Below are 12,593 nucleotides of genomic sequence, written 5' to 3' on the forward strand. Positions count from 1 at the left end.
ATGTCCAAAACTGTCTGTCCGAAATAAATTTTGGTAAGAAAATCGTAATTTAATTCGGACACCGTATTTATTTAATTTTTTTATATGGAATTAGAAAACTTGGCTTATGAATCAAATAAATTAGTTCCAAAAACAGAATCAATATTGCCGGGCTCATTAGTATAGACTTAGCCAATCAAAAAATATAATCTTAACTCTAGGAAGAGGTAAAGTCGTCCGGGTAACATAGGAAAAAACAACAACCAGGATGGCTGCCTGGTCGTGCGGTTTGCGCGCTGGACTGTCGTTCACATTTATCGATGGTCGAGGGTTCAAACCCTGCCCGCTCCCATCCCCCGTCGTCCTGCGGGAGGTTTGGACTAGGAAGTAATTATCTTCAACTCTGAAGGAACATCCGAAACATGTAAAACATTTTACAAACAACCTGACTAACACATTTGAAATTCGTTTTTCTTACATAAAAAGACAGCTAAATGGAAGGAAATTGGTTAGAATCATTGGAAAATGGACAAGCACATTATACAGCGCGCTAGTTTTATAATACATATTAAAATAATTATTTAATGACCACAAAAAACAGCGAATGTCCGAATGCATGTAATGTCCGAATTAAATAAACTACTATAGATTATAGATCTAGATTTAAATAGTCTATAAATTATATAGATCTATAATATTAGTATATATTTACAACTTATATTTATATACTAGACTAGGTATATTCAATAATATTCATCTAGAATCTAGATAGATCTAGATCTACTATCTAGATCTAGACTATATACTATAGACAGTATAGACACTATAATTTATAATGACTATAGTTACTTAGTAGTATTTAACTTTAAGTAACAATAAGTAAGATTAAGTCAATTAAGTAGATAGAATCTACTATCAAGTATCAACTATGATACTGTTACGAATCTCACTAACCAGGCTCTCTGCAAACTGCACCTTACACCACCAACTTAAAGAACTTGACAACTCAGGGCTCCGAAGTAACGTAACACTTTAATAGTTGAATAAATAACAGCCAATACTGTACAATTGGCAACACGTACACTGTACAAATATCTCTCCGATAACACCGTTCCGCCGTATCAACTCTTGCACTGGCCTCCCCGTCTCGTTCAGGGCTTGCACTGGGTTCAACAGTTCAGGACTGACTTCACACACTAGGCTCGTTGTGTCGGACTCGATCACAGACCAAGATCAAGACGCCGTTCGCCTCAACTGTACTTGATAGTACTCCGCACTGAACCGTCGTAATGCTCCGTACAGAACCACACCGCTGAACTGTGCTGTAGTCAACTGGACTGTAGTGAACCGGGCTCTGAACCCCTGCCGTGAACCTTGCTGTATTGAGCCCCTTTCCTCGACTGTCTTGACTGCGACACCTCCGCTCTTTATATAGGGTCCCTACTGGCCTTCTCGAGCCGGACAGAACGCCGCTCGACGTTTCTAGGTGGTCATATGACTACAACTCTCGTGACGCTCATGAGCTCTGTTCACGACGGCGATCCTTCCCGAACCGTCCTGTTGATACTCGACTCGGTTGACCGTCGGAGTTCGTCACGGTTGACCGCTCGTCTAGCGCTGGCCTGGGGCGAATTGCGTCGGCTGACTACACTCACACCACTACCCCCATCTGTGCCACCACCAAGTTTATAACAATACTAGATCTATGTAACTATACTTAACTATACTAGATCTATTAACTATATAAATTAAGACAATATAAGTAATATAAGTTACTATGGACCATGGATGTACTAGATCTAGTAATACTTAGTAACTAGGTCAGGTCTATTAATAATTTAGGTCTAGATCTAGATATAAAGATGTATTTAATTATCTGTAGTCTATTTATTATCATGAGTATGACTCCAGTATGAGTATAATACTCATCATACTAATTACTAATAAACTATAAAGTAATAATGAGTAGACAGTAGATTTGAGTAGATCTATAATCTATATTGGTCTAGATTTACTCTAGATTTCTAGATTTAGATTGATCTATATCTAGATCTAAATCTAGAATTTAATCTAGATCTAGAATCTAGATCTAACTTATTTAAAAAATAGAGTCTAAATTTAAATAGAGTGTTAATTAATAGGACAAATAGGTATATCATTATAATATATACTATATAGTAGATCTAGATTATTCTAGATCTAGCTCTACTATCTATGTGCACTAGAAATAGAGTATAGAGCAGATCCAGAAGTTTTTTTTAGTTGTAGGTACTTTGATAAAAATTTCAATTTATTGTAATGAAACCAATATTATAATTTATAGTAAAACAGAGCTTTTTGAACTGAGTTTATTGATACCTCATTTATGTTTCTAAGTTGACTAGAACAGAAGTTATGACACTTTTAGTATTGATAGTTTTGCCTTGAGTAAGCTCTTATATAAGGGACACCCCATCAAATTCTCCTTCATTGAACGCATCACTTTTTTGTTTGTAATTCATTCGTTTTTAAGTTTGGAGCTAAAAATGTTTTGGGACTGCGCATGTCCAATTTTAGATAAGCTCCGGTATTTTTGTTCTGCTTTTCCAAACCAAATCAAATTGGCAGTTTTTTAGATTCTCAGTAACCATGTATGTAAAGCTATTGTTTTAACCTCCCCCGACAATTCACACCCATATAAGGGATGAGGGCTATATTATGAGCCTGTTTGATCGTAGGCTGATGGGCATATCAAAATTTAATAATAAAAAATAAGCATCCAAACACCTTTAGAAAGACATTCCAATCACATTTATTATTAGCTGTTAAAATTAAAAAGGAGGTGTCCCAATGAATAATAATGAATTTAACTCATTCTCCTTTATTGGACACAGCAAAATAGTAATAAGAACTATTATTGGGATTAATAAATCTATGATTTTTTCAATGAATAAACATGACCTAGATCAAGATATCTAGAATATATAATTTATGATTGAAAGAAAAAGTGCGGGCTGCTAATTTGAAGCCAGAGACCATGCCAACTGCAGGTGATCATGCCAGCTGGCAGTGAGGTGAGGTATACACTAATCGTGTAGTGTCACTACCTGTCAAACATGCAGTGGAGGGAAGGGGGAGAGAGTCATGAAAAGAATTATAAGCATCTATGGGAGGGAGAGGGTGTTAAGGTGTAACAAAACGAACATCCAAATTATGAAAACAAGAAGAGGATCCATGGATGGGAAGAGAGAGAGAGAGAATACATGTAGCCTAGTTTAAAATATCATGTTCATTAAAATAATTAATATATAGATCTATAATCTCTATATAGATTTAATTCTGTCTGTTTCTACAAATAGATTATATAGGTATATAAATAAATTAACTATAAATTATATATATATATAGAGAGAGAGAGAAAGAGAAACGACAAGCATATTTTAATGCTTCAAGTGCTGTAACTTTTTAAACTTCATTAAAATTTAAACACAAATCCATAATTATGTGTTGATACTTAATATTAAACCTGAGATGCACAGTGCTACCTTGTCTACTAACTAGAAAATCTGTGATGATAGTAAATGCATCACCAGGTCACAGACAAATAATTTTCCAATATGAATTTTTTGCTTGTGCAGTAGATTGTCACATTTGTAAAATTACTTGTTACACCCTTGCCTGTTGCTGCCATATCAAAAGTGCATGACAATTTCTCAGCCACATCCCCTCAAGTCATGCCCACCGCCAATCGTGTTCTCTGCATGAAAAAAAAAGGTTAAGTTTTTAGTCATGATTGAAAGCATGATTTAGCATTCAAAATCAGCAGCATCTAAGATTCAATTTAAAAAGAATATATTTAAAATCTTTGAACCAATAATAAAAATAAAAGTTATGATAATGCTATTAGATCTAGATTTATAATTATTAACAGTATTTTTAAAATATCGGCCATTATTGCAACAATAAATATGATTGTTTCAATTAATATCCATTAAAAACTTTATTAATGAGTTAATATCATCATAAAAATGTTATAATTTGTTAAGTTTTAAATATTTGATGATCAAAGAAAATGAAAAGCAGACCCCAAAATATCATCTGAAATGCTGCATCCACTGCTATGCAAAATTTGGGAACAAGGAAAGGTCCCTAAAATCTGGAAACTGGGCTACCTAATTAAATTACCCAAAAAAGGTGACCTCACTCAATGCAACAACTGGCGATGAATCATGTTTCTGTCAACCCTCAGCAAGGTCTTAACTAGGATAATATTGGAACGCCTAAAAGATGCCCTAGACAAAAGACTAAGACCAGAACAGGCTGGATTCCGTAAAGAGAAATCATGCACTGACCACATTGCTACACTACGTATTATCATAGAACAATCTATCGAGTGGCAATCTTCTCTGTACATGACCTTTGTTGATTTTGAGAAAGCTTTCAACAGTATTGACAGAGACGTAATCTGGAGACTGATGAATCACTATGGAATTCCAACAAAATTCACCAATATCATTAAACAGTTATATGATGACTCATCATGCCAAGTAATACACAATGGTAAGCTGACCAACCCTTTTCAAGTAAAAATAGGAGTAAGACAGGGATGTATGCTTTCGCCCTTGATATTTTTGCTGGTGATCGATCATGAGACAGACAGTCTTAGATAATAAAAGCGGCATACAATGGACGCTAGCACAACATTTAGAGGACCTGGATTTCGCCAATGACATCTGACATCCTCTCCCATACACAACAAAATGCTCAGACCAAACTGACCAGACTCTCAGCAAGAGCGAAAAAGACTGGACTTCTAATCAACAAAAAGAAAACAGAAGTTATGAGGATCAACAACAGACAAGAGAACCCAATCATGCTACAGGGAGAGAATATCCTTGATACGACCTCTTCACATATCTGGGAAGTAGAGTTGGTAAAGACGACGGAGCTGATGATGATATACTAATTTGGATCAATAAAGCTAGGTTTGCCTTTTTAACTCTTCAAACTATCTGGCGCTCTAAGGCATTATCTCTACACAACAAGATACGAATCTATAATACAAATGTTAAGTCTGTCCTTCTATACGGTTCAGAAACTTAGAGAGTCACTAAAACAAATATGGAAAAGCTCCAGACCTTTGCCTACGCTGGATATTAGGAATTAGGTGGCCAGAAAAGATAACTACTATCGATTTGTGGGAAAGAACTAGACAAAAGCCCATAGCCCAAGACATCACAAAATGAAAATGGAGCTGGATAGGACACACCCTGCGAAAACCAGCTACCAATGTTGCAAGGCAGGCACTTGACTGGAACCCACAAGGAAAGAGGAAAGTGGGCAGACCCAAGCAAACCTGGAAGAGGTCAGTCATCAGTGAAGCTGAGGGTACTGGAATGACATGGGAGCAGATGAAGAAAGCTGCTCAGAACCGAGTTCGGTGGAGAGGTGTGGTTGCGGCCCTATGCTCCCCTGGGAGTGCACAGGATTGATTAAGTCAAGTAAGTCAAAGAAAATGAAAGATTTTGGTGGATCTCAAAAGAGATTGTGAAGTAGAAAAAGGATGCAGCCATTGATAAACAATCAATCTGTCACTTCCGTTTTTTTTATGGGGGCCGGTTTCGCTTTAAAAAATTACATCTAGTCCAACGGGTTTGCATTTATCATGCTTGCTAAAGACATATTACGAAAAAAAAATTACAAAAATAACTATATTAAATACTAAGGTACATGGCCAAACTAAATTTTACACACATCCTATTAAAAATAACAAATTACAGGGGCCAACTTTCCAGTATTATCACCATGCCTGATCGCCATGAAGATAATGGAATAACACTGTATAAATCCAAAGAATAAATCAATCTATTGTCCATGTGAAATAATTAGGCACTTTTGATCCATTTCAAACATGATTTTGAAAACTAAATCAGATTGGAATGAGATATGAATTCTCATCCTCCTCAAAACTGACACAAAAAAGGTATTGTTTTCCAGTAACAAAAAAAATCGGAAAATCGAAGTATGTATTTGAGTGGGAGAGTGCAAATCTTTTCCAAACCCTAACACCCAGTAAACCCTAACTCTATTTATAAATGTTTCCTAGCATCCTTCACTGTAGAAACGCGTTCTCCTGACATCTAAAGCTCATTATTCAACCTATTTAAAAAGGCAGGTCAAATGAACACAAAATAATGTGGGAACAAGGGCTGATACTGAAGTGTCAGTTGAGACACAAGCAGTGTATGTATAACTTTATCAGGTGTATTTATCGTAATATTATCTATAAGTTTAGCGAGACGTCTTGTAGTAGCTTGTTTTGGTCAGAATAAGATGCCAACAGAATGATGGTTTAACGCTCTTTGGATATTCGACCGTTTTCGACTTATAGACCCTAACTACATTGCAAATACAACCGATTTTTTCCTTGAAAAGAAAAGTGGCCCCAAAGATTTGAGGGTTGCTGCCGAATAAAAATGTCTTATAAAAATAATATTTAAAAAAAAAATTATTTATAAGTCATTAATTTTGTTTAATTCACCTGTTTGATAACACATTTTTTTGTATAAATGTAAAGTTACTATTTTTTTTTTACATAATTACTTCCTTTATAAGTCATTAATTTTGTTTAATACACCTGTTTGATAACACATTTTTTTGTATAAATGTAAAGTTACTATTTTTTTTTTTACATAATTACTTCCCTTTCACCCAAAAAATAATTTATATTAAGTATGCTCTCCCCTGCCATTGCAAAATCTATTTATAGCATGGACCATGACTAAATTTTGAAATGTGTATGGCGATTAGTCTTTTCTTTTCTTATGCACATGGTAGTTCACCTCTTGCTTGACCAGAAAAAACTGAAAGAAAAACTGGTTGCCCCCACCTCTGTTACTTGGATGTAATAAAACTAGACCTCAAATCAGTGAACATTGGGAAGACATAGCCCTAGACCGCACTAGATGGAGAGAGACAGTGACCAAGAAAGCTATGGACAGTGAAAAACATGGGCCTCAGCTCTGGAAGAAAGGCCTGCCATATGAAAAATGGCTGTCTCCTTTACCATCAAAGCGAAAGCCACCTTAACCTGTGATATAGGTGGATGGGAATGTCTCTTTAAAGTAGGGCTCCACAGTCACATGAAAAAGTGTTCGAGATGAATCTTAGTCATTCTACGACTGAAGAATATTCCTTAACTACGTAATGCTGACCCTACATCTGTCTATCTGTGCGGGTATATCTCCAGAGATAGAGATGAACAACTCCCATCCCTTTTATTTGTCTAGTCCATCACATTGAGTTCATATATAGATAGGTGACTATATTAAGTCAGATAGGATGGTCGTAATATCACACCTTATGAAGGAACTGAGTTTGTTTACTTGGAGAAAAATCTTAATTAGGGGGGCTGGACTTCAAGCCACACCTCTACACTGGTAAACCGTTAATGAGTTTTTTTACTTGGAGATAAATCACAAATAGGGGGCTGGACTACGTGCCACACCTTTACACTGGTACCGAGTTTGCTTACTTAGGAGTCTGTACAATAAAACACACCTAAACCAGTGACCTTTTGCTACATAAACCTGAAGTGTATTACTTTATTTGATAGCCCAGTAAGCCAGTAACTAATTTTGATGTAGATTAAAGTACAAAGCTCAGATTGGAGCATCTATATAGCCTTTTAGTAGAGCAGACTTTGACCAGGGCTTTCTTTAAAGATAGAGATAAACACCTCCTACTTCTTATTTGTTTAGTCCATGACACTAAATTTATTGATAGACATTGGCCATTTTTAAGCCAGAATGAATTAACACAACTTGCTAAATCCGCATATTGCCAATGTAAATAAATATTACTGTTGAATTACTTTTCCCAATGTGATAAATTCAAATCTTACTCCTGAGTCGCATGTGTTCATTTGATAACAATATTCTTAATTATTTGTGAGTGTCAGTAACTCCTTGTTATTTCTGTTATTACTTATATATATATATATATTTAGCCACTATCTGTATCAGACACTAGACGTCAGTACCAGAAACAGGTTTTGACCTTTTTAACATGTGCCTAATACCAGTGGATGGTCGGAAGTATGCACCCACTAAACAACCCAGAGTTTTACATTAATGCAATATGTATATACATGTATATATTCTACATTGACAAACAAGTTACACTGATTAGCTTCTAATATTTCTTTATAAATACTGATCAACTTTAATTCATCAATGAGTAATGAGTTTTAAACAATATGCTGAGAGAAAAAGTAAAATAAACTACAACATAGGTACATGCTGTTTAGACTTTTTGCATAATGTTCAGTATATAGCTATTTATTAGACATGTAGGTATGGCATTCATTCCGTCCGTCATCGATAGATAGGTGATCACAATAACTCAGGATGGTTGTAATGTCATTATGTTGACACTCTCTAGAGATCACACCTTATGAAGGAACTGAGTTAGTTTACTTGGAGAAAAATCTTAATTATTAAAGCGGACCATGCCAATTAGATGTAACAGGTACTAAAATTCAAGTGTTTTGAGGGGCAGAAAGAGAGGGGAGAGAAAAGTGATATAGATCTCACCAGCTAGAAGTGAGTGTATTTGTGAGTGGGATTTCATGCTGGCCATTCCAATTAAACATAACACATACTAGAATACACTGACCAAAAGGAGAGCTGTTGGATGTGGCCTGTTTTATTGAAATGCAAATTTTAAAAAAAAAGGCGGAGGTATGGCCAAAGTAATATGTGATCATTTGCAGGATGTAATAAGATAAAGTGCCCAGGTCAAAAAATATATTATATCAAACATTTCGATTAAGAACTGATAAGCATAAGAATATGAGAAAAGTTGTTGGAGGGGGGAGAGAAGTAATACTCAATTTACAGGCTGATCATATTCATCTTAATAGATACTAGAATTCGCTGGCCATGGAATCTATGTGGGGGGTGTTTGACTTTGTATCATTATATTGTTATAAGAAAAAAAAGGGAGGGGTCCATTATATTTTTATAAGTACCAGTAAGAAAAAATGGTGTGAATGAGTTATTTCCTGCGTATGTCCAGTGTGTAAGAAGGTCATGTCCATTGAGTGTGTGTTCATAGTACTTAAACAATATCATGTCTCATGTGAGACATGTGCTCGTTCACTGTCTACTGTAATCTTGTTGAATAAAGCCACGATATTGGCATTTTAGTAGGGTTAATGCATTACAGGGTCTATGGCAAAATAAACAATATAAAACCTGGGAACAAATCAATGGGTGAATCTGGTGGGTAATGCTAATATATATATATATATACAGTGCTTTTTTTGTGATGCTACATACTGGTACAGCGTACCGGCACCTTTTTCAATGTGGGGAAAAAATATTACTTTTCTTGTATTTTAACGTTTATTATTAATCTATTAGTAGCTAAAAGTTAGGCAATCCATCACTGAGTACCGGCACCTATTTTTTTTTACAAAAAAAGCACTGAATATATCTGGCATTTTACGTCTCGAGAGACGATCTTTTCCCTTTGCAACTTCTTGTGTGACTAAAGAGGCCAATCCTTGATACACAGCTGTGATCACAGGTTGGGCATATGTAATCACCAGGCGCTGTTGCATTTTCACCCTTCTTTCTGCTTCTGTTGTGTATGACGTCTGCAATCCATGACCCTTCCTTTATGCTCTCTCTCCATGTGGATCTATCCAGTGCCACCTCTTCCCAGCTGCTAGTGTCGACTTTGAAGAGCATTATGTCGCGTTTGCATACATCTATATACAAAATCCTTTCTCTGATGACTCACACTTGCCATGGGCGATAAAATAAAACATTTCACCTGTTATTACTTAACAAAATCTAGAGCAACTTAGCCATTTTCACAATTGATATCGCAGCAGTTAAATTTACCAAAAAAAAACAATTTTTTTTATTAGCAATTTCAGCCAAATTTGTTTTTTAAAGCTTTCAAAGTATAAAATTATAATTCCTTCAGCTTTGAGCATTTATTAACTTTTTTTTGTGCTTAACTTTCTTTCATTCCACTTTTAAAAAATTTATGTTTATTTCTACACATATCTAGATCTTAAATGTAATTCTCCTCTAGATCTTGATAATTGTCAGTGTGAAATCTGTTTTTCCAAAGAGCACGGAACATCTTTATGAACCGTACAGCTGTACTGAACAGGACTATTCTGTTCTATTGAAGTCTCTTTCTTTATATAGGAGAGGCTCTGGAAAATGTCACCATTTTTTTTTTATAATGTTCATATCATGAGCAAACTGCAAGTGGAAGGTTCGTATTAGTATAGTCCTTAAGGATTGTTCCTCGTTATGCTTGACCACTCACAATATGCTGGCCTAGCCGGTCATGCACAACCACCCTTACCTGCGCTGCCTGTTGATTTATAACAATATGTAATTTACCTTTGATTAAGAAATATAGGCTATTTCATATTTCACCTCACTGTTGTATATTGTTCAGTTTATCACCATTACCGTTGGACTGTTGTGGCACAAAATATTATCTCTCACTCTCTCTCCATTTCTCCCTGTCTTTTGCCATTACTTTTTATAATGTTGTTTTCATAATATTTCTAAAATAAGCATTTGATGGTGAATTGTGATCAATCTGTTTTGTAAATAGGTAGTATTTTTGAGTATCTTTTTTATGATTTTGCTTTCTATACTATTCTTTTTATATATGTTAAAATGATACATATACTTTTATTATATTTTCTTATTGTGCAGGAAAAGCCTACAGCAGAAGAATATGCCATCGCTAAAGACCTACGGTTTTCTCTCCCAGTCAAAGAAGGCAGACTACATGGCATGGATGTCAAGTATTTTATTGGTAAATTTGTTTTTTTTTAGTCCAAAATTCATATCTGCCATGTGTTATATTACTTTAATATGTTTACTGATGAAGCTTTTAATACAAGAGTTGGATTAGTACACATTTATATTGACAATTTTTGACATATATTTTAACAAGGATCTTTTGCACCTCTTACACTTCAGGGAAAAGTGCAACCTTTTACTTTGTTACAAAATCCTTGATTTACTCCGTAACCTAAGAGATTTAACATCACTTGATGTCTGATGCAGCTAAAAAGTTTTGCAAAAAGCCATATTGAATACTGCGCAAAAAAAATTTGCTTCAATGTTCCTAATTTCATACATCAACTGCGTTATTAAATGTCTGAACATAACAGTTTGAGAAGTTACACTACAAAGACTTTCTTCCAAGCCATTAATAAGCCGCAATGGAAAACGACTCGAATTCAACAACGATTTTCTAGACTGTAGGGGCACTTTTTTTCGGATTAAAAGTGGTGCCCCTATCACTCATTTTCGTCATGACAAAAATGTTTCCAAAATTAGTTCAGGTCAATATTAACTTTCCTTTAAAAATCATTCAACTGAGCTAGGCTCAGTCACCAGATACTACTTATTTATTGTACATGAGTTTTTACTGTTAACACTAAAGTGATGATATTCAACTTCACAGGCATTGTGAACATTTAAAGTGGTTTGTAAACTAAATTTTTTTCTTCTTTCAAATACAAAAAAAAAAAAAGAAACATAAATTGAAGCTTTTATTGCAATATTTGACAATGTCTAGAAGTTTGTAAAATTGTTTTACATTGGACTAATTGATAACTGAACTTCTGTGTTACCTGTGCTTGTAATCATGCTAGTATTTGTAATCTTGCTAGTATTAACATAGTCTGTGGATTATGACCAGTCTGACTTAAATGACTTAATCCTGTGCACTCCCAGGGGAGCATAGGGCCGCAACCACACCTCTCCACCAAACTCGGTACTGAGCAGCTTTCTTCATCTGCTCCCATGCCACTCCAGTACCCTCAGCTTCACTGACGACTGACCTCTTCCAGGTTTTGCTTGGGTCTGCCCACTTTCCTCTTTCCTTGTGGGTTCCAGTCAAGTGCCTGCCTTGCAACATTGGTAGCTGTGACCAGTCTGTACTGTGTTATTGTGTGTGTCAGTCATGTTTTATTAGAATAAAGCAGTGTTTCTAAAATTATGAGTTGATTTAGTATATTACAATCTATTCCAATACAACCATTCTTAAATGGAAAAGTTTTTGCATCCCAATAGACTGGATGCTGATCCAAGTTCAACTAATGCTTCAGTTGCATAAAAACATTCGCAAAGAAGGTAGGGGCTAGTGAAAAAGAACAGTTTGATCTGCTATGCAACTTTGTGTCGCCCACCAATATATTTCTATCTACTTTAAATGCTCAGTAGCAAAATCTATGTTTGAGAATTTATTTGTGAAGGCCCCTAATGAAACCTTGGCCAGATATATGCTTGCAATGTGCAAACAAAAAGTCGATCAAAGTCTTGATCAATTTGTACACAAGCTGAGAGTGATGGCCAGAGATTGTCAGTTTTGAGCTGTTAGTGCTGACAAAAAATAAGAGGACGCCATATGTGATGCCTTCATTAGCGATATGCGTTTGAGTGTAATTAGACAGAGGCTACTTAAGAAAGATCCCTTGACTTTAAAACGGCATTAGATATTGCCAAAACACTCGATGTGGCCCAAAAAGAATCAAGCTCGTTTAGTGCTCCTTCGCTATTGACAGTCATTTCTTTCGTCATCTGCAA

General features: G+C 35.4%; 1 protein-coding gene across 1 annotated transcript in view; it reads left to right on the plus strand.

Moving 5' to 3' along the window:
- The window catches only part of LOC106059140 (translocation protein SEC62-like), a 58,092-nt gene that overhangs the window by 1,142 nt on the left and 44,357 nt on the right, over positions 1-12,593 (plus strand). Inside the window, exon 2 of the mRNA XM_056009074.1 lies at positions 10,710-10,812. Within this exon, the coding sequence (XP_055865049.1) occupies positions 10,710-10,812 (103 nt within the window). The remainder of the gene's footprint in view (positions 1-10,709; positions 10,813-12,593) is intronic.

This window comes from Biomphalaria glabrata, chromosome 13 (assembly GCF_947242115.1).
Source record: "Biomphalaria glabrata chromosome 13, xgBioGlab47.1, whole genome shotgun sequence".
NCBI classification, from domain to species: Eukaryota; Metazoa; Mollusca; class Gastropoda; family Planorbidae; genus Biomphalaria; species Biomphalaria glabrata.